Genomic DNA, 23,867 nt, shown 5'->3' on the forward strand with positions numbered 1-23,867 from the left:
CATACAGAAACTGCAGCACGCTCATGTGAAAACGTATACACACACACACGCCCGTGCACTTTGTACATACTGTACCAACATAGCATATGCATATTCAAATGGATCAGACACAGACGTACATGCAGACATACACACACACGGACACATTCAAATGGGCCATTGTACACACACACACCATTTAAATACTCTACCAACATATATGCATATTCAAATGGGTCAGTGTGTATCACACACATACATGTTCACACTTGTAAATGGGTCGTTGCACACACACATGCACATGCATGCACGCACTCACGCACGCATACATGCGCAGTATTTAATGTACAAACATACAATGTATACACAGTCACGTTGGACAGTCTGAACCACACACAGTATGTATACACACACATGCAACCAGAGACAGATAGAGAAGTACAGCACACACACACATTCAAATTAGGTAGTGTGAACTGCACACACACACCCACACACATTTACAGAACAGAAACACATTCAAATCTGTATAAGTAAATATATGAACATTTGAATATACATATATGTATACAAATGCATTGCACGCACACACATACACACACATTTACACATATATGCACACACATGGACATATTCACATTCAAATGGGTCACTGTGAGGGCACACACACACACACACACACTGTACAAACTGATATTATGCACACATGTGCACGTACACACTCTTTGCACATTACACACACAGACATATGTATACTCACATTCACACAAATTTTGTATATATTTATTGGTCATATACATACATGCACACAAACCTATATAAACATGCAGATGTGTCATTGCACACACACATCAACACACATGCTCTCTCACAAACACACAGACAGACAATTATTAAACACATAATTACTTATTATACAAATACTTATTAATACACAGTTTTACACACACACACGTGCACACACACATCACTGCTGCATCTTCAGTACATGCTGGTTTTATTTATTCGGGGTTTTGGAGGAAAACTGCATGGCCAAAGCAGAAACAGGAAGTGGCTTGGTACACGAGCAGACTGGCTTATCTAACTACACACAGACGAGGGTGGAGAAGCCCAGATGAAGCTGCCACCGATGTGGCTAACGCTGCTGCTAACACAGCGCAAGCGGAGCAGGAAGTCTACAAGCCACAGGGGAAGTTATACACAGCAGTGTCGCAGGCCTGTGTGGAGTGGGGTAAAGGGCTTTTATATCTGACCTCCTCTCTCTCACACAGCTGCTATATTCTTCTGATTAGTACGAGGCGATAAAATGCTAACTCAGCACTTTTGTGACCGCGATAACACCCTGTGTAGCAGTGGGAACAATGACCACAGAGCAGCACTGTATATAAGCTTGAAGACATATAGACATGCCTGTTTTTCACATGTCTGTGTGTGTGTGTGTGGGGTGTGTGTGTGTGTGTGTGTGTGTGTGTATGCCCGTTACCTCTTTAAGCTGGTCGGCGCAGCCCCAGGACGCCGAGCGCTGGTGTGTGTTCCTCAGCTCTCCCTCTGATGAGTCTTCACTCCAGCATCCAGGAGTCTGACACAACACACATGCAGGACAATTAATTTAATTAAAAAAAAGTTTTAGCAAAGACGCAGCAAAGAATTCAACTTCAACTTTACATGATAAACTAAGTCAAAGTTAACAGGTATGCATATATAAAAGAGAACACTAATAACATACTTTTTACAGTCTGTATTCCTAAAGCTTTATGACTGTGACTATAACAATACTTTGGAAATTTGTGACTTACACTTGGCCTTGGTACAAAGTGCTATGTTTTGCAGAAATGTAACCCTACTCATCACACTGAGAACAACATTCCCACAGTGAAGCACGGTGGTGGGAGCATCCTGTAGAGTGTTACCCTTAGTCTCTTGTTTGATTCTCTGACAGATTCCTTCCTTACCAGATTACTGAATATTAGTGGACGACCTCCTTCTAGGCAGAATCACGATTTTGCCTTATTCTTTCCATTTTTTATTTTTATAACCAAACCCTGATTGATACTTTTCCAAAACCTGGACTTTTTGATTGAATTTTACTCTTTATAATGCTGTTTGTTTAGATATCTCTTTCAACAAACACCAAGACCTTCCTGGAACAGATGTGTTAATACTGAGATCATATGACATTTCAATTGCATACAAGTGGACCTTATTCAATTACGTGACCTCTTATTGCAACTAATTTAGGGGAAGAAGAAGAATCTGGTCCAGAATTAAGTAATTATTGTCCATGTAGTAAAAGTTAAGTGAAGTACGCAATATTTCTAAAGAAACAGGATGTTTTGGACATAAGTCCTCCACCAGCTGTGCAAGCAAGGTGCCCCCGGGACTGTAGGAGGGAAAACCCATCACAAATCACTTGGGTAATCTCTATTATTTCATCCAACTAGCAGCAGCTAGCATGAGCTCTGTGATTAAGCATTGTGCTAAAACCTCCATCAACATCACCACACACACACATTAAAAACTGGACTGGAATGGGCTTGAATAGGAAATTAGAACTAGCGACGCCTTGGCCCGGAGTGATTAATAAGTTATTACGACAAAGCAGACGGCTATAAAAAGAAGCCACCATTTCTCATGGTGACGTGAGCGCTGCCCTCCGCAGGCAGGAGGAGGAAAAAAGAAAAAGCCTTTTTCTTCCCAGACGCTTCTGAATCACAGGCAGCTGGTGTATCACACGTGTTTTAACAGCGTTCCTGTGTGTGTTGCTACATCTCTGGCTTGTAGAGGAAAATATATTGAGGAGAGGATAAAAAATATCAGCAGGCCAAGCTGAACCGTTTTTGGAGCGCTCACAGCTGTAGCAGGTCTCGCAGAAGACTCCATTCATCTAGAAGATGGAAGTCACATTTCAAAGACAAGCCTTTTATAGACAGATCAGCTCCAGAGCCGAGGAAACTCAGAGCGGCTTTGAAGGCAGTCTCATCGGCTTTCTATTAAAAAAGAGCCAAGAGAGCTCGAATGCTGCCAAGTCTTTTCACCACCTGCCTGTGTGTGTTTCCCAGCACAGTAAAGCCACACCACAGCTCTCACAGCTCCGAGATTAAAGAGAGAACCAGAAAAATCTTGAGCCAAGTAGAGCTAGTGCACATGTACCAACTTTTACTGCTAATATTACACGCTTCATTCCTTTTCTGTCCCTATTAACTGTAAGACATAGCTTCAGACTGCTTTTATTTCTTGACTTAGTTGTATGTTTATACTTAAAAAAGGAACTATATTAAGAAACTATTTTATTTTATGCCCCTTTTTTGGCAGTCCATTCTTGCTATATCTCCTTTACGCATACCTGAATGTTAAATTACTATTAAATATTCACTAATCTTTCCTTTAAAAGAAACTTAAAACCTATTTTTTGTACCATATATATATATATATATATATATATATATATATATATATATATATATATATAAAAATATATATAAAAAATATTATATATATATATTTATAGCAATATATACTTTAGTAATTAGTTTTTAACTTTTTTCTAAAAGCTTTTATTTTAATTAAAAAATTTTAATTCTATAAAGCACATTCAGCTACATGTAAAAGGGATGAAAAGTTTCTTCTACTTCTTCTTCCTCATTATTATTATTATTATTATTATTATTATTATTATTATTAATAGTAGTGGTAGTAGCACTAGCAGTCATAGTTGTAGTATTAAAATACATTTATTACCCAAGCATACATAAGACAACTTTAATAAATTCTTGGATTTTTTCCTCCAAATTAAAATTCATTTTATTTAGTAGTTATTTCATGGTTTTTGTCCACAGTAATCCTTTGCACCCTGTTACTATGGAGTGTTTTTGCTATAAGAAAAGACCTCAGGCTACTTTGACATCACTTAAATAATGACATCATATTTGATAGGCACATACTACTAATTTAAAAATGAAACTTGCATATGTAATTTTGAGCTGTAACATATAGGACGTGGTACAGAAAAAAAAAACATAGCTATTAAAATATACTTTATATACAGTTTTATATCAAATGCATGGTGCATTACATGGTGCAACTAACCGCCACAACTTTATATTTCTGTCACAGTGTCAGGTTTGTTATTTATGCAGATGAATAACACGTATAAGTCTGATACCCATTTAATGTGTACTTTATTCTCATACATTTAGTTCCCAGCCTACGTGTGATCTATACCTCACCCGCTTCAAAGGCAATTCCAGGAAACATGAAAATCAGCATAGCTGTGCAGAGGTGTGAGATATGCATTACTCATATGCACTGACAGTTTTGCTAAGAGGAGCCTAACAGCACATTAAAGCTGAAAACTGCACTGCTTATAAACATACATACAGAGCTTTGGCTTTAGTCTCATCTTCATTCTAGCCTTGTTCTGAGCCTGGCCTTTTAAAAATTGTGAAAAAAAAAAACCTCTTGCAGGGTACATGTAGATTTCATGAAAGGTATTAACACGTCTCTTTTAAAGGGCTATTGTGGTCGTATACAGATTTTAAACTTACAACGGACCAAAAAAGGACATGGATGAAGGTTTGGGACTGGGACTGACTGATAACAGACCAAATACAATGTACCAATTTAACCCGTGCCTAATAATGGATCATGATAGACAGTGTTAACCGGTCAGCTTTAGTTCTGAATATCTTCAGGAGTCATCATCTGATAGTACCCAAGTAATCACACACAGAAAAAAATTTAAACCTAAAAAAACCTGTCATTTTTTTAGTTTTGCTCAACTGAAAATAATGCTACAAATATAAAAAAGTCATAAAAAAGTCATTGTTTTGTCAGTTTGTTTAGAACAATAACAACATGCCACACAATCACATCAACGATCACATTATTAGCTTTCGTAAAACAAAAGTGTTTAGCTATGTTAAAACTAAACAGCAGCTCAATGCTGAAACTATAGTGTGTGTTTCCGAATCCCACCGCCTGCTGCACCACACACATCTACATGATAGTGGAAGGATTTTTAGTAGGAGGATTTATTAAATGCACGGATGTCAGATGATCTTTTCATAATCAGAAACATGTGGGTACGTGGAAACAGTGACTAATCTGAGTAAAATAAAATCAAGCACGAAGCCGTCATATAAACACAATCACCATGTGGTTAAACACATCGAAAGAAAATAAACATGCTAGCCAGGTTCAAATAATAATTTTACATGTGATGAGAGGACCAAACACCACAGCTCATGTCCAAAATGGTCACCAGTGACTTGCGGCTTTTAGACGGCTAAAAGTGCGGCTTTTGTAGTCATTATTACACTTATTTAGCTACCACTTTTAAGCCTAGTGACTAGTCAATTAGATTTCCAGGCAAAACATGTGACCTGGTGCGCTAGTTAAGGAATTTATGATTTGTCCACCCCTGATCGAGCTAACATTTTTGTCAGGTCTTATGCATAAAGATCAGCCTCGACACACTAAAGCAAGCTCTTTGTACAAGTCTTTTTCAAGGGACAGCCTTACAAATATTCATAACGAAAAAGCAGCAAAACAGGGTCGATTTGCATGCTGGGTAGATTTGCAGCTTTGTAGGAGTGTGTCGGTGTGTGTGAGCCGAGCACAGATCCTGTGTGGCTTTGGTTTGTGTGTGCAGCAGTGAAAACAGGATGCATGTGAGATCATGCGAGAGCTCGGAGAGTGACTCCTCTACTGGCTTTATAAGCTGGGTGATCAAGTGGAACCGGGTGTCTTAAAACAACACCATAAATTACAGAAAGAACTCCTGGGTTTAATAAAAGGGCCTGAAGTCTAAAAACAACTACGAGCCTGCGAGCCTGGAGTGTAGGATTAGTTTTATTAAATATTAGCATCTTTATTAAATAAAGAATGAAGATCACAGAAATTTGAGCTTTAGTTTTCTCATATTAAGTGGGTTCCAAAGTCACATGCAAAACTTCTGCTCTGCTGAAATCAGACGTGATGAGACATGCGCAGATTGGACGACGACACCTGAACGCTCTCTAATTGTTCTGAGGAAATTCGGGGTTTCATTTTCCCACAGATGGTAGCCGGCATATTGCTAATATCGTTGGGCATAAAACAATATTGCCTTGTTTGTACAAGATCAAATTCAAATCAAATTCAAAATTTATTGGTCACACACACAAACATACACAGTGCGACGTGCAAAGGAATGCTTTTTACGACTATCCGTGACATAAAAATACAATTTACATTGTATACAAGTAGAGAAGGAAAAATGTAAAAATATAATATAATGGATATAAAAGGTAGATGGCAGCAACATTATGGACTATATTTGGAATAAAGTGCAAATATGTGCAGTTGTGTGTGATATGTGCAATGCAATGCTGTGCAACAACGGGCTGAGGTAGTTGCAGTGAAATTGCTAACTTATATAATAAATATTTATAAATATTGGTTAATGCGAGTATATTAACAGGAATGTATGGGGTGTGGGTGCTGTGCAAACAGAATCAAGGTCTAGGTCAAGTGCTAGCATGGACGTGGTTGGAGCAGCGCAGAGCAGAGGATGGCTCACACGTTAAAATCTGCAGTAGTATTTTCAAACTCACTTTTGTGCAAAAAAAAAACTGCACTAACGTTACCGCACACACAATGTCAACTGAGACAAATAGTTCAAGGTCTTACAACCTGGTTTTGTCAATGTTTAATATCATTGTCACCATACTTCTCAATTCTCAACTGCCTGCATTATGTTCTTTTTAACACAAGGTATAGCTACTAAATGTGGCCTTGCCGTTTCATTACACTCAATTAACACGCTTGACGAAGTGATTGACCCCCTTAAATTTAAGTTACAATTGTTCAGGTTACCGCCTGCACCGATGGTTACAAAAACAGCAGGAATATATAACACTGATTTTACGCCTTATTTTTGCGTTCATTACAATAAAAAATTAAAGCAGGTAGAGCAGAAAGAGAAATAAAAATGAAAACAGATCAGGTTCAGGAGATCAAGACATGAGGATATGGGGCATGATGTCTGCATTCATACAGTATGCAGAATGAGTCATCTACTGAAAACCTCGAAACAGAGGTCAAACACTCACTTATCACTTACTCACTAATCGTGACACATTGCATTTTGATTGTAATTTGATACTGTACGTGGTCAGATTCGAAGTCACTGATCAGATGTTAGGCCTGATTGTGTTCCTAATCTTGGCCATGATATGAAGGGCGCAGGACTAAACCGGCTTCAACACCAGCTGTGAACCGACGTGCAATACGATGCAGATAAAGCAGTGGAAGGAATAAAGAAGGAAGCTTAATAAGCAGAACAGGAGACACACACACACACACACACATCAAGTCCCATAATCAGAGCTTTGTGTGTTAGAGGAAGGAGCCAGCCAGGGGGTCACAAGGTCATCGCCTGCAGGATCAGCGCGGCTCCAGCAGGTGCTAAATCTCACCCTAAAGCAGAGGCGTCACTTGGCAGGTGGGGGTGTGAGATTGCGTTGATCTGTATCTCAGGGACGCACCTGGCAGGTGATCTTGAATTTGAGCAGCCATAGTAGGACATACTATGTTACATTCTTTACCTGTGTAACCGTCGAAATATAAAAATGTCAATCTGTGTCAGTTTCGTGAGATGATCACGAGAATAAATTTGACTATTTAAATCCGAAGCCGGCTGTCCTCTGATGAACACTCAACTATTTGAATGCTATTGATGAAGCCTTTTACTGTGTCATGTTTGGACAAACACGCCCAGATCATGTGACTCTTTGTTCAGCAGATCAACACTACACTATGTAGGATGTTTGGACTGCCTCCGTACCTCTATACCGTCTTATCAGGCATGTGCTCTAAATAAAACTCTAAATAGAGGTCAAATCTGTCGGTCAGATATTCAGTGTGACCAGATATTATGTGGTCAAAACCAAAGCCACTGATCTGATGTTAGATCTATTCATGGTCCTCATTTAAGGTAGTTTAAATAAAGTTTACACACATTCTCATCTCTAAAGTCTGGGCCACACTAACACAGGTAATTTTCAAAGAGCTGCTTCCTATACACAATCAAACGTGGAAACAATAAAAAAATGGCACACAGGGTGTCTGAGCAAAGACTTTTACATAATTTCCACCATTTTCTTTCCTTTTGACAACAAGAACATAAAACACACTGTGTGTAGACTGTCTGAGATGATGCCATTATAAATAGCTTATTCAGACTTCTTTTTATTTCTCGAGCTTGTATTATGCTTTTTCCATTACGACTACTTGATTTCAAAAGATAATTTTTTATTTATTATTTTCGTCTTTAGTATTTTATTAGTAATTTACTAACACATCTAAGACAAATGTTTATATTCCTGACAGTTGTTTCTCATTTCCAGTGACATTCTGCCTCTACATTCTATAAAAAAAAGATGTTCACTAGCTAAATCGTTTGGCTTAGTTATTAGCTAGCGTATGATGCTCTCATGACTACAACCACTTTATGGCCAGGCATACTGTGTTTGCTTTCCCATGTCAAAAGCACAAGTTCCGCTTGAATACAGAACATCCTCAAATGCTACATCTCATTAAGACACACACTGTCACACTTATTGCCAATGTTAGCAAAGACAGATGGATTCTAGTCAAGCCGCAGAAAAGACCAACACACACAGACAGCCTCAGCATTTAAAGCAGGTTGTGTAGTGATCCTACCTGTGTGGATTTATCTTTCATGCACGATGGGTAGAGCACGTAGGGGTCACGGGGCCACTGGCCGGTCAGGTAGGGGACGGTGATGGCGCCTAGAGAGGAGGTGCGTCTGATCCACACCTGCTGGCCTTTTGACCTTTCAACTGTTAGAGAAAAGAAAAGAGAAAGCAGTCAGAGGACAGGTGGGAGGATATGAAAGAAAGGAAAGGTACTATAAAAGAACTCCCGTCACACAATTTCAACCTTTTATGGGCCGATCTGTATTTAAGTTGCGTCCTATTTACAACAGCACTGTTAATTGTTAATCCAACAGGTGCAACAGATATGACTATCACAAACAGTACTTATGTTAGCACAAGCATGGCCTACTGGGTGAGCTTACATTTAACAGAGATTTGCTAAATCTAGAGGTATAAACCAGTTTGTTTCTATTATGCTTTATATTATTTCTATTGTGCAGTTACTATAACAGTTCAACTAAGAATACACAATATGTGATATAAACCATGTACAGTATAGTCAGCCTGGATGTTTCACGTTAATGTCACTAGCCCTACATCCCATTCAAGAGGAGGCTGCTTAAGAAGGCTGTTTTTGCAAACCATTCCCATAAGATTCCTTATTTTGATTCCTTATTTTACCCCCTGGAGGAGGGAATACACCCTGGATGGGGCACCATATGCACTCACACCTAAAGGCAATTTAATCTTAGCCAATCCACTTATCAGCATGTTCTTTTGGAGAATGGAAGAAACTGGAGAACTCAAAAGAAACCCACTGACAGGGGATAACATGTGAAACACTGCACAGATACTAACCTACATCGGGATTAAACTGGAGACCCTTGAGCTATGAGGTGGCAGAGCTACCCACTGCCAAATGCAACATCCCATCATTCTGTTCACCTGACAAGAGTGTCATGAAAGACATATATAGCACACAGAGAGCCAATGTTATTTACACAGCTTAGTTCTGTTTTAATCCAACTAAAATGTAGTAAGATGAGGTGATTTTTAAAATACAATACCATAATAATAATAATAAATTGTAATGAATCATAAAAGGTTAGGCAATTAATCATTAATGCCTATCATTAAACCACTAATATCTGTTATTAATATTTAATATCTCACTCCTGCCTTGGTTCAACAGAGCGTATTTTCTTTACACTGAGGCAGCATGTCCACTCAGATGCCATGAGGTCTTGCTTATCCTTTACCTTCAGGACCAGAAGGACATCTCCTCCTGAGGCAACTCAACATCTGATAAAAATACCCCCTTCAAATCCAGAGGCACAAGATGGGGAAGTGGGTCAAGGCCGAACTCAGCAACCCAAATGTACAAACTTTCCACTTTGGAAATGACAATATTTAATATTTACACCCCCCCAGACTCAGCCGCAATGCTACACACATAGGAGCCGGAACAATTATGGCTTTCCGCGGTCCGCTTCAGGCTTTTGTATTAACAAAGCAGACAAGAAAAAAGGTAACCGGTTCTATTACTAGTTTACTGCCTGTCAGTCCCAGTGAAAAACATGTAGCCTCAGTTCCTGCCAGTCACATTAAAGGAGGTATGGCCCCTGTGTGTGTCTGTCAGCTGCATTAATGGAGGCAGGGTCTCTGTGCCTGTCAGTCAAAGAGAAAAAGGAGTGAACACTATGCCTGCCAGTCCCATTTCGAGATATGGTCTGTGTGAGTCAGTCAAAATAAAGGAGGTGTGGCCTCTGTGCCTGTCAGTCGCATTAAAGGAGGTGTGGCCTCTGTGCCTGTCAGTCGCATTAAAGGAGGTGTGGCCTCTGTGCCTGTCAGTCGCATTAAAGGAGGTGTGGCCTCTGTGCCTGTCAGTCGCATTAAAGGAACTATAGCCCTTGTGCCTGTCTGGTGCTTTAAAGAGGTGTAGCCTCTGTGCCTGTCAGTTGCGTTAAAAGAGGGTGTGGCCTCTGTGCCTGTCAGTCACATTAAAGAATGTGTGACCCGCGCTTTAGTTCCAGGAAAGGAAGCATGTGACTAAATAAAGCCTTTATTTTGACTCTCTTCATGTCCCCATGTTGACTAGTTGAATTACATCACGGATCTCACGGTGGTTTGACACAGCAGGCTGTTTTAAGCTCAAAGCCCTTCTGTCTTCTCAGCATCGCACGCCCACTGCAATTATCCCACTGTTGTTACATTTTTGGTGTGTGAACTCCATCGCTGGGTGCTCATTATACAAAATCATAGTGCAGCTGGATTCAAAGGGGGCAGTGGGAGTTTTAAGGCCAGCTTCTCTATTTTTTGAGGAGAACACTCAGATATTAGAGATCACAGAGAGATGCAATGGCAGTTTTACATACTGCACTCTTGTTGACTGTGAAATCTTGAATACATTCCATCAAGGTTTCCACCCAGTTAGATCTTGATGAATAACAAGAACTCTCTGTGCAATAGGAAATTCCAAAATTCACTGTGCAATAAGAACTTCCAAACTTCACAACAATTATGCAGCCATAATTTCTCTAATTTTTATTAGCTACATATGCACTTCATCATTTTTAGATCATTTTAGCAAGCTCGTGTTCTTTAAATGTGTGTTTTAAAGTGGTCAGTGGTCATTTTAAAAGCAAAGGCACTACCAAAACTGAAAACAGAAAGACACTTACTCTATGAAAGGTCAATATGTGACTTTATGACACAGCATGGAAATTAGAGTGTTGCCATGACAACCTTGAGTGACTTTAGTGGTTTGTGGTATTATTTTTGGAGACATTTTCATCTTGGCTGTTATGATGAATCAATTCTTTGTCTGAAACTCTAAATTAGCTAGCATCTGATGAATAATTCTATTTTGTTACATATTTTCCACAACACTAACTAGATGAAAATGAGATGCTTGAGATGCTTCGTGTATGTTTAGAAATGTGTAGACATTTCAGTGGTATATTTGCTTCAGAGAGCTCGATGTTGCCTGAGAGTGGTTAGAGGAGAATGGCCAGACTGGTTCAAGCTGACAAGGAAGTCTATGGTAACTCAAATAACCACTCTTTACAACAGTGTTGAGCAGAAAAGCATCTCGAAATGCAAAACACATCGAACACTGAGGTGGATGGGCAGAAGAGAACGTCAGCAAAGAACAGAAATCTGAGGCTACATTGGGGACAGATTTACTGAAACTAGGCAGTTAAAGACTGGACATCTTCAACTGTCAATCAATATCAGGCCACGCCCACTCTATCAATTCTCAGATTAGTCTGATAAGCGAATTCAGCTGGTGTTTGAGCAGCATTTTATTGTATTTCTATTTTTTTATACTGTTATTTTAAAGTGACAAATCCAGCCAATCGTTCCACTGAACTTCTCATACCAATCTTAAGAATAACGGAAGAACTACACTATTACAAACAAAACGTGATACAATATTGTGTATAAATGTTACAGTAGAGTGTATACATATAAACTACTACCATCTCATACCCAAACTTACACGAGCTGATCAGGCCACACTCACAAGTGAGAACGGTAGTGGTCACCAAAAAACCAGACAAACTTCTAGCAACATGAGAGACTAGTGGGTAAAACGTCATCTCTCTCTGAATAACACTGGCTCATTCCAGACATACTGTGATAAACATTGCCTGAAGGAACAGCGTTGAAATTACAGCATGTGTCATAACATGCATTAAAACCGTGGGTCCTGTTACATTTTACACACCACCTTCCAGTCAGGCATGACTGACATCCACGCGATTTGGGGATTTCTAGTAAATCAAATTAAATGCTGTCTTGAGTTAAGCCCTGATGGTTAGTACCAAACCTAAATGCTACCCTTTGACTCTGTAAAAAGATTCAAGATTCAAGATTCAAAGAACTTTATTAAAAAGTGCATTACTTAGGGTTTGTGGGACTTTTTTAACATCCAAATGAATAGGATGAATCTGGTTTAAGGGGGAACTGTGAGTGTGTATTGTATGGTTGAGTCAAACTGGTCATGAACATATATGTTATTTGGTACCTAAGCTTTGGTGCTGGCTCTATTTCACCTCAGACCTTTTTTTTTCTCCTGGTTTACTGAGAGCAGATGGAGACACACGTCCCTGCCAAGAGCCCTCGGTGGAAAGTGCACTGTCTCACATTTCTGTCGTAAGTAGGCTTGCACACACTGTACTAGGGTTATAATGTGAGGCGGGTGACATTTAAGTAGATCTGTGCCCAGGCAAACAGAAAGAGAGAGCGTGGGTGAGCAGAGTGCTAGATGGCCTTCGGCATTTGATCGCGTGGTTGTTCACACCTCGAACAAAAACAACATAGCTCTTTAACAGTTAAAAGGTAACAAAAACTCAATTGTGCTTACTTATAGACAATAATGATTGTCAATGTGGAACAGTAGACAAATGCACTTTGCTATAGGACTGTGGTTCTCAAAGCTGGATCTTGAGACCAACAATAAGCAGCATGTCCAAGAATATTTTACATGTATTTACAATGGTGGAAATCAGAATCCAACATTATCAAAATTAGTATATTTATTATCAAGTTCTTCATTAGTATTAATAATAATTAGTCTATTTGACTTGTCACTTGAATTGAATGGGTTTAATCAAAATCTCAACAACTCAAAAACAAGTCAGCCTATAAAGAATATCAACTAAACCTAACGTGTTCTGTCGTTGGAAAGTTCAGGAATACAAAACTCTGTAATAAATAGACAAATTATTATTGTACACATTTAAATAATGTTCATCAAATAAACCTGGTTCCATGGAATTTATTTTATAGTTAAATGTTAAATTGTTCCCGGGCTACAAATAGCTGCCCCTGTTTTAGGACATTAACATGAATATTAGCATTTATAAATATTTTTACTCTGTGAAAGTTGCTAGATAAACCAATTTCAAATGTGAAGTTTTAAAAACAACAAAATTTAGGAATGTGGAGGTTGATCAGGAAAGCAGAAAATGCTGTTATACAACATTTAGCAACTCAGTTGATGTTATGTGTTATGTGTTGGAGCGTTTCACACACAGTAACGAAAATCAAGCTGACGTGCATATGTGAACTATTGCCCTCAAAAACACAGCACAGTCTTCATAACACTCGAACCAGCTCAGCCGGTTTAGGACAGTGCGACACCAACACACATCAGACTACTACTGAAAATTCATTACAGTGGAAAAAAAGAGCAAAAATAAACAGTGTCTTTTTCCAGCATTTAGGAAGGACAGTAAGCTCTGAGACCAAGAATGCACTATACTGTCAGAAATGATCTGATATCTCAGAGTTGTGACACTGTCTAATCTGAGCCACTGGAGTATTTATTTTAAATAAATGCTGGTGCTCATACAATGTTGATGGACAGAACACAGATCCTGAAGGGTGAATCTTGTTCATGAGTTGCCTTAAAGGACACCGTTCTCACAACAAGAAATCCTGAACACATACTGCCCCAAATCCTATATGTTCGCACTCTTTTTCCGTTAAATCAGTGGTGTGTGACTTACATTTGCATCGTATTGGAATATGATAGCAATATTTCATAAAGTTTTGAGCGAAGTTAACACCACATGACTAAATACCCCGATTTTGAAGTAAGTCAATTAGGTGTGTGCCAAAATTAATTGTTCACATCCCATTAATTGCATAAACATTTTTATACCACAGCACTGTTGAACTATCTTATTGGTCAGAAGGTATTGATTAATTGTCTACAAGTTTAAGTTCTGGATACAATGTTTATATATATATAATGCGCTTGTTCTAATATGTTATCGTTTCCATAGTAACAACTTACACAAGGACGTATGGTTAATGTTCTACATAAACAGATTTAAAAACATGTTTATTGTTGATATGGTGAAGTTTCCTATTCAGCATTTTTGGAAGGAGTCTCCAGTGGCAGCGTTTTGTAAAACAGTGACCGCTAAAGCTGCAGCTTTAGGTTTTACGACATAGTGGAGTCTACGGAAAGATGAGTTAATGCTTTGCAGTTTCTCGGTAACCTGACAGTGTGATAACAGGAACTAACTTGTTTCACGGATGTTCCACAACATTAAATGTAAATATAACTGATAAAAAGTGAAGTCATAGTTTAATAAAGATCTAATGTAATGACTGGCAAAGTAATGTTGTCATTCAGTAAGTGCAGTATCACAACCTTGCTCACTTTTATGTTTGAGTGTTAAATCTGTTATTCAGCATCAAACTGAATATATCTATTTAAAAATGATCAATAATTGGTGCCTTGTTACAAAGCCTTTTGCCAAATAGACTTAGGGGGTGGTGATAATATAATATTGTGTGTTTTACACACACACACACACACAATAAAAGAACTGGTACTTCCTGGATTAGCTCGTAAGCTGCCTAAACACAGCACTGCAATGAAATTAGCCAGCTAAGTACTTAGTTTAGCTAATGTCACCCCTCCAGCAGTAGCTATTTGTCAAGCTTGACTTTCCCTAACAAGCTAACTAGCTAGATACCTAACATTTGGCTAACCATTATAGTAATTAAACACTTCTGGTCAGCTTCTCTATCAAGTTAGCTAATTAAATCTAAACATTAGCTCAATAGCTAACATTAGTCTAAATGTTTGGTATATAACATTAGGTCATTACATTAGGCCAGCTATTATATATTCGATAATAAACCATTATTCAAGATTGTTAGCTGGCTGGATAGGATTAGGCTAGCTATTACACTGTGTGATAGCAAGTGTTAGCCCTCACTCCAGACAGAGAGAGAGAGAGAGAGAGAGAGAGAGAGAGAGAGCTACATGGTAATAACTGGAAATGACTAATTTGGGTGCAAATAGTACGCGTTCGTGTTCGTATTTTTTATCCTGATGAAAATATCCTCTGGCTAAAAACAAAATAGAACAGCTCATTAGCATAACTAATAGATTCAGTTTGATACATGAAATGAATCAGAGAAAAATAAATGACTGCATCTAATGGAGCTCTGCAGCTATTTTAAAAAATGAAAGCAAGAGTGAACACTGTTATTACATGCTAAGTAGAACTGTCACATAGAGATACACAAAACCTAAAAGTGGAAGTTGACCAAAAAATAAAACCAACAAAATAACCTTCCAAATTCACAAGCCGCCTAAAATGGATTCATGTCACCATTCAGCCTCATGCCAACACAAACAGCTTGTTATGACTGTCAACTCAGTGTTCGTGGAGGGCCTGAGCACTTGCCGCTGCGTGGTAATTAGGCCACGCAGCAAACAACAGCCATGGCAACAAACAGTGAGCTCTCGGGCTTCTCTGTAAAGCCGTGTCAACACTTCTGATAAACTCTACACAATGCAGCTAATCTCAGCATACAGCCTGATGCGGGTCAGCACAGGTCCAACACTGACACATTTACGAGCTTTAGGTTACTCAATCAGATCAATATGTCACTCTGTGCATGTGTGTCCCTCTGCTCCAGGTTCATATAAGGAGAATTTGTGTCACAGAAGAGCATGTGCAGTCTGGGTTCATGTTAATGCAGTCACTACTCTTCTGTTCCACTTGGGAGGAGGCTGTCTGGGTATACACATCACCGCACTGTTGAATTCTCAATTCTGATTGGTCAAGAAGGTGTTATATTTTCTATAACAGCAGCTCTGACAATACTTCCAGCTGCAAGGATTACATTAAATGTCTCTTTCTAATATGCCACTGTTTCTATACTAACAGCTAATTCCATAGTAACAGCCAATATGTCATTGTTTCTATAAAAACAGCTAATCATATATATATATATGATATATGTGTTTCTACCCCAAACTGCCACAAAGTTGGAAGCACACAATTTTACAGAATGTCTTTGTATGCTGTAGCATTACAATTTACCTTCACTGGAACTAAGAGGCCCAAACCTGAGCCAGCATGACAATGCCCCTGTGCACAAAGCTTCTTAAAGACCTCGAGAGCCCTGACCTCAACCCCACTAAACACTTTTGGGATGAACTGGAACACCGACTGCACTCCAGGGCAGACAAGGTGTGTTTTTTTTTTTTTTTGATGAGGCAATGACTGTTTATAGCTGCTGTAATGCAAGTTACAACTAGTTACTAGTTAACCAGAAAGTAAACATTAAAGTTAAATGTAACATAAATGGATAAAAAGTATGAAAATATTAATGAAAAATTGTAATTGCTAGAAAACTGCTTGGGTATAAGTGGAATAACCACTTTGTGACATTTTGTTTAAGGAAAATAATCATCTTTATGGTGGTAGCAGTAACTCTGCTTTGCTTCGGGCCTCACTACATCACCCTGTTGTGGATTATTTTCCTATAACAGGACATTCATTACTCATCATAGACGAATTTGAAAGAACACTGCATGTATCCCTTTTCAAAAAGGCAATCCAATATTTAATTCACTAGCACACCTGTCACAGCTGTGAAATTTTAGCTGACAATTCATTTGTTATACACGTTATTACAATTATGAATGTAATCGTCTGTTCTGTTGACTTTATTCCACTTGTAAGCATGACAGTGTAGTAATGTACATATATAGCAGTTTTGGCTAAATGGTTAAAAATAAAAGCGAGAGAGAGAGAGAGATAAGAGTGCTGCCACACTCATACATATATTTCATAAATAAATATTTAGTTTTTTTTTATTCAGTATAAAAAATGAACCAAATGTGTGTCCTAAAAGTGATAATACATAGTTAATGATTTTCAGTAGACACTGGAGTTGTTCTTTTATAAACCCTTGTTATACCTTTGGGCATAAATACTGAACAGGAAGCCAAAAAAAAAGCCTATGTGAAAGTGTTATTTATATGGTTTGTGCACTGATGCATACAACTTTTAATTTCATCATTTGAAAAGACAAAAAAATATATTTCTCAAACAAGATTTTGATTTCTATTAAATAAATTGACTCAAACTATTTTTGTCTCAGTTAAATAATGTTTTCTGGAATAAGTCACCTGAGTTCGCAGTGCTTAGGAAAAAAGAACAAAAACAAGTTTAAAGAATAACTGATGGGAAACTAACTGTCAGATTCAGATTAAAAATGCTCATGAATCATCTCCTTAAAATTTTGCAATAAGAGGTGAAACCAGAGCGAGTAAAGATGGACAATAGATGAACGGTGGAAAGGTAAGATGTGTATATCAAGGTATAATACATTTACATTTTTTTTCTGCAGTTGGCAGATGCTTTTATCCAATTGACACAGGATACAACCTAATTATCCAGCTAATATGATGGTTAAAGATCTTATTTAAGATCCCAGCAGTGATCCTCAGGCAATGCTGGGATCTGAACTCATAATCTCCCGAGCACTAGCTCAGAATTTTAACCGTAACCTCTGTCTGGAGTGGGTCTGATAACAGTTCAGTACAGAGTCACACTGCCGTCGCCTCGCAATGCCGTTAACACACAGATAAAAAGAGTTATCGCCACGCTTGAGCTCCACCAGTGAATCAGCACGTACCTAAACCCATTAGTACAAAGAGAAAACAAGTGCATAAGGAGTACAGAACTAGAAGAACCAGCCATGATTGCAGATCAACAGCACTGATCTATATTTTGAATGACACAGTTTAGAAAACGCTGAAAACTTACACCATAGTTCCATATTCACATCATTAGTAATAATGGAGTTTACCCTGCAATGAGGTTATGTTATACATCATGTATATACGTAGTGAGCACATATACTGAACAGGGCTGGGAAATATGACAATATAATATCAACATCTTGATAATCTGTTTCACAGTACACTTTTCTGAGATGTTATGGATATCACAATATCTATTTTCTTTAAATAATTACAACCTTCCTGGAAGCAACTGATTTGATGTTAAAATTTTGTACTTAATCTTTACAATTTTTTCCCTCCTTTTCAATGTCAAATATCTTTTTATGAAATGTAATTTTTTAGTATAAAAATGACATTTTGTAGACATTAAATAAATTATCATCTTTTTTTAAATCATTTTTTAAATTCAATGCTACTGTTTTGCTGGCAGTTTGTTAGCAAACCTGTATCATATACATGTACATATTGTGTGTTTTATATATATATATATATATATATATATATATATCCCCTGAAACCATTTGCAATCTGTGTGGGGAAGAAAAGTCTATTTGAGAGGACATTTTGTGCATTCATGTCGAAGATATCAAGAGAGAATTGCAATGAATCGAAAAATAATCTTTCCTACTTCCCATGTCCCTTTCACACTCAAAAATGACACACTAATGCACTACACAAAGGAAGATATATGACAAAAATATCATATCACAATATGTGAAGACAATACACAATATACTATATATCACAGTATTTAGGTTTTCTAACAAACTGGAAGCAAAATAGCAGTGTTACATTTTAACACTGATAGTTAATATTATTCAACACAGAAATGGATTAACATTGTACCCCTTTGTTCCAAGATTTTGTACACATTTTAATATCAAATCTTCTTCCAGTCAGAATTTGTAGTTACTATTTAATAAACATTTTGAAATGTTATAAAAGGGTATCACAACACCAGTAATACATCATAAAACTTAATTTAAGACATAATTTTTCATGATATTAATATTACATCAACATATTACCCAGCATTAAACTATACTGACAGATCCTTGATATTTATGAGTAATAACATCTTTTAAACTTTCATTTTTAATGTGCAATAAGCTTCTTCTACTCATCACTTACTGTCATGTTTCATGCATCCAGTCGCACTATGACATTCCAGTTTTGCTATTTGTCACATATTACATTTATTTTTATATAGTAGCCTTAATGTTGTAATGAAATCCTGAGTTGACTTTTTTTTTGTAAACACCTTTTACTGACATTCATCAGTCTATTTTCATATTGGCATTGTGGGTAATGATGTTTCCTACATTACCCACAATGCCATTCAGGTGCCAGTGGTGCCAGTGGGATTTAACCCTCGCTTCATGTCTACACTCAAGAGAGTGACGCCTTATTCCTTCAGTCTGTCCAGCTCTCTCACCTCCTCCTCTGTACACTCTGCTCAAACAGATCAACTTCCAAATCTTCATAACATGCAATATATAGCTATTCTTTTCTAATTTATTCTTAAGCCTTCAATCGTTTCTGCCCAAAAGCATCATGAATCCATTTCGGAAAAGCCAACGCAAAGCTAAGCATGATAATGCACCAGGCCTAATCAATTACACCCTATTAGCTTCACCATGGTTGTGGTGCTTATTGATTCCGTCCTTATTATCCAGCAGGCCTACGCATGTGAAAAAGATATTACGAGTGTGTGTGGCTCGATCAGTCGGTTAGCTGGAGGGATCAGAAAAGCAGAGCTGCTGCAGGATTTATAGTCTAATGACCTCATGCATGAGCGCAGTCTCTGGGAAAATCACTGTACAAGTGCAGAGTAACATTAGCAACCTGACTTAAGAGAAGGCGTGACATGGCATGAATTTCAGCCCTGCATGGCAGAGTAGAGAAATGTACTGTGTACTGTTTAGTGCATGGTGTTTAGTGCTTAGTGTTTACTGTTTAGTGTTTACTGTTTAGTGCTTAGTGATTACTGTTTAGTTCTTAGTGTTTACTGTTTAGTGCTTAGTGATTACTGTTTAGTGCTTAGTGTTTACTGTTTAGTGTTTACTGTTTAGTGTTTACTATTTAGTTCTTAGTGTTTACTGTTTAGTGCTTAGGGTTTATGATTTAGTGTTTACTGTTTAATGTTTACTGTTTAGTGTTTACTGTTTAGTTCTTAGTGTTTACTGTTTAGTGTTTAGTGATTACTGTTTAGTGTTTACTATTTAGTTCTTAGTGTTTACTGTTTAGTGCTTAGGGTTTATGATTTAGTGTTTACTGTTTAATGTTTACTGTTTAGTGTTTACTGTTTAGTTCTTAGTGTTTACTGTTTAGTGTTTAGTGATTACTGTTTAGTGTTTACTATTTAGTTCTTAGTGTTTACTGTTTAGTGCTTAGGGTTTATGATTTAGTGTTTACTGTTTAATGTTTACTGTTTACTGTTTAGTGTTTACTGTTTAGTGCTTAGTCTTTATTGTTTACTATTTAGTGCTCAAGGCTTAGGGTTTAGTGCTTAGTGTTTATTTTTAATTGTTTAGTGTTTAATGTTTACTGCCTAGTGTTTAATGTTTAGTGATTATTTAGAGTTTAGTGCTTAATGTTTAGTACTTTTTAATGTTTAGTGTTTACTCTTTAGTACTTAATGTTTAGTGTTTAGTTTTTAATGTTTAATGTTTCATGTTTAAGTGAATTAATTCACTCTCAGGCATCAGAGCACTGCTTGTAGTTGCTTCAAATAATATTACAACCATCGCTGTTTTTATAAACAAAATGAAAATGGTTCGGTCTCAACAAGATGCACTCTCAGAAAAAGGGTACTAGGGGTACTGGATGACTCCGTGTCACTGAGGTGGTACCCTCAACTGTACACCTTTTGTACCTTTAGTATTTATCTTTTAGCTGCATGTAGTGTACCTTTAAAGCTGAATCTAAGGTAATTTCGGTGCAAGTCTGTAGCTTACGTCCTGAAAAAGGCATTGCAACAGAAAAGAAAAACTGACTGAAGGTACAAAAGATACAGATACCACCCCAGTGACATGGAAGGGCACAGGTTAGTATCCTCTTTTCTGAGTGTATAGATTTAGGACATTTCCTTTGAGGGGATTTCAGATTAACCAGAGCTTGTGAAGACAGGAAGTGTATGGAACAGTCCTTAAGTAAAGTGTATAATGGCACCAATCGAGCAAATACAAACTCATGAGGAGAAACTAATATGTTCAGAGCAAATCCAGGCTAATCTGTTTTCCGCTGAAATGCGGCCCGGTGCCCACGGGAGCTCAGAGTGAAAGGTATCGACTGTGTGAGAGGGCGATCTGATGCAGTGTGTGTCTGCCGTTTCAGATGAGGTCACCTCGGTACGCCACGTGATGGAACATAACCCGGGTTCCTCGCTGGGACGGCTGCAGCGCTGTGTGGGAGCGTCTCAGAGTCGGCCGACCCTGACCGCCGGTGCACATTCTGACGTGTTGACACGTTCGCTCGCAAAGAAAACAATCAACACACAGTGAAGCCCTGAGGCCCGACACACCTCGCCTCCGTATCACAGCTGACATGTACCAACATTACTGCTTTACACCACAATAATTAGCTAACCTTTCATTGTGGTTTATGGTACCATCACAGTATTGTATTTTTATTTGAAAAAAGTGGGGATAAAAATAATTTTAAAGTGTGACATTACATACTGCTAAAGCACTCTGTGCTTAGGGTGCTTTCTGGATCAGACAGCCTACCTAGGCAGCCTCATCCCTTAACCTCATTGAAACACAGCCCTAACAGTGATATTTTGAAGAAGAGCATGGAAGTAATCAAATTTTTTTTTGTTTTTTTTTGATATTGTTAGAAATTACCTGAATCCATTTGCTTTATATGTCTAATTTGATGTGAAAATACTGAATAAAATACTTGGGGCATGCTATTACGGGAAAATAATCAAGGACGGGATGGTGAGATGCAGCCTGACCATCCCGAAATTAATTATTTTCCTAGAACAGCACTTCACAAAATGTCTGGTTCCTCTTAAACTGCAGCATTTTACCAAGGCTAACAATTTTTTTGTATATTAAAGGACAAAATTTTTATCCCTTTATAGTAACATTTAATGTTGTGGAACATCTGTGAAACGATATAGTATAGCCACTATATAGTTTTTCCTCACCAGCTTCTTTTCTTTTTCTAGCACTTGAAAGTTATACGATGTTAATAAAAATGCAGCTTGTCATGTTACCATGAAAAACTTTCCCTTGTCGGAAAACGTAAAGCTCTGACACTGAGACTCCTTCCAAAAATGTTAAATGAACATCTCCCCACAGAAAACCTCACCATATTAGCAGTTCCACACGTTTTTCAATTCCTTTATGCTCAGCGTCTGCCATACAAGTCCCTGTATAAGCTGTTAGTATAGAAACGACAATGTTTTAGACCTAGCGCATGAATATAAACCTATGATTTGCCTTACAGCCTGAAAATTAATCACCACCTTCTGACCAATCAGATGATCCTTATTCCTATTTGATTTCCATTCAGGAAAAGTAGGAATGCAGCACAAGCATAAGCATTTTCCTTATTTTCTGTTCACAAACCAAGAACATTCGAAAAGCATGGAAGGAAAAAAAAAAAAAAAACGACTGAGAAACAATTATTAAAACAACACCAGCTTTAAGCTTAACTGCCAAGAATGTTGTGATAATGTTGCAAATCATATTCTATTGTATAAATATTGTTAAAAAAAAATATTAGGTTTGTGGTATGAATCTGAATATGAAGGCATGCCTAAACCTGAGTGTAACAGTCATTAAGTCAGGATCAAGCTAAGCCCCATTATATCCATGTTATTCACAAAATACATACACAGTAACATGCAGGAATTGTTAGGGAAATGGAAATGGAGGGGAAAAAAGTCACTCCTGATGCTTTAACACAACAGACTAATCATGCACACAGTCTTAATAATGTCAGCCAAGACATTAACTCTTGGAAAGGAGACATCAGCAAGGCCACGTACCTAGAAGTCCTTAAAAAAAAGAAAAAAAGGCACGCTTGTTATTACATAAGCATGAATGCAGCTTATCTAGTGGTTTATTTTAGGACTTCATGAACGATGATGTCACACACTTTCAGTTCACCTTTCACAGGAGCTAAGCACTGCATCATTGAGCAGCTTGCAAAGGGCCATTGCATTGAAATGAAATGAAATGAAATGCAATGAAATAAGAGAGTGTCCGCTTTAATATTTTCAGCACAACACTAATGCTGAAGATTAACACTCCTGCTGTGGGGAACTAACACACACCGAAAAGGCCATGATGATTTTTTCATATGTTGCATGAAATGCAATATGCAGCACAGGCCCTGTTTTTTTCATTTTTCTTTTTTTTTCATTGCTGGCACAAGCAGCTGGATCGCTTCTAAGATGAAACCTAATTTACCGTGCAGTCGTCGGTTCAGTGCAGAAGCACAGCTCGGTGCATTTCATTGGCCGTTCTTTGCAATAATTACTCAGCAAAGTCAGGAGACATGCTAATGTTTACATGGCTAACGCTAAGCTAGCTTAGCAAGGCTCACGACTGGGCATGAAAGCGAACCCAGCTCTGAGCTTTAGATACACTGGCGTCTGGAGGATAATGGTGATGCGCGAGCGTTCGGCTAATGGCTGCGTGTGC

General features: G+C 37.9%; 1 protein-coding gene and 1 long non-coding RNA gene across 4 annotated transcripts in view; one reads left to right on the forward strand and one right to left on the reverse strand.

The window, feature by feature from the left end:
• Positions 1 to 23,867, reverse strand: part of glcci1a (glucocorticoid induced 1a) — a 38,025-nt gene that overhangs the window by 12,824 nt on the left and 1,334 nt on the right. The window contains exons 3-4 of the mRNA XM_026942348.3: positions 8,683 to 8,822; positions 1,463 to 1,558 (exon numbers count right to left, since the gene is read on the reverse strand). Of these exons, the coding sequence (XP_026798149.3) occupies positions 1,463 to 1,558; positions 8,683 to 8,822 (236 nt within the window). The remainder of the gene's footprint in view (positions 1 to 1,462; positions 1,559 to 8,682; positions 8,823 to 23,867) is intronic.
• Positions 1,069 to 22,700, forward strand: LOC117596462 (uncharacterized). Of its 3 annotated transcripts, XR_008301246.1 has the most exons (6): positions 1,069 to 1,210; positions 1,472 to 1,670; positions 12,736 to 12,797; positions 16,092 to 16,193; positions 16,486 to 16,648; positions 21,547 to 22,700. It is a non-coding gene; the product is annotated as an uncharacterized LOC117596462 (long non-coding RNA). The 3 variants fall into 3 exon arrangements; XR_008301247.1 differs by having other exon boundaries at positions 16,092 to 16,648; XR_008301245.1 differs by having other exon boundaries at positions 12,736 to 16,648.

The sequence above is a fragment of the Pangasianodon hypophthalmus genome, chromosome 29 (assembly GCF_027358585.1).
Source record: "Pangasianodon hypophthalmus isolate fPanHyp1 chromosome 29, fPanHyp1.pri, whole genome shotgun sequence".
Lineage (NCBI taxonomy): Eukaryota > Metazoa > Chordata > Actinopteri > Siluriformes > Pangasiidae > Pangasianodon > Pangasianodon hypophthalmus.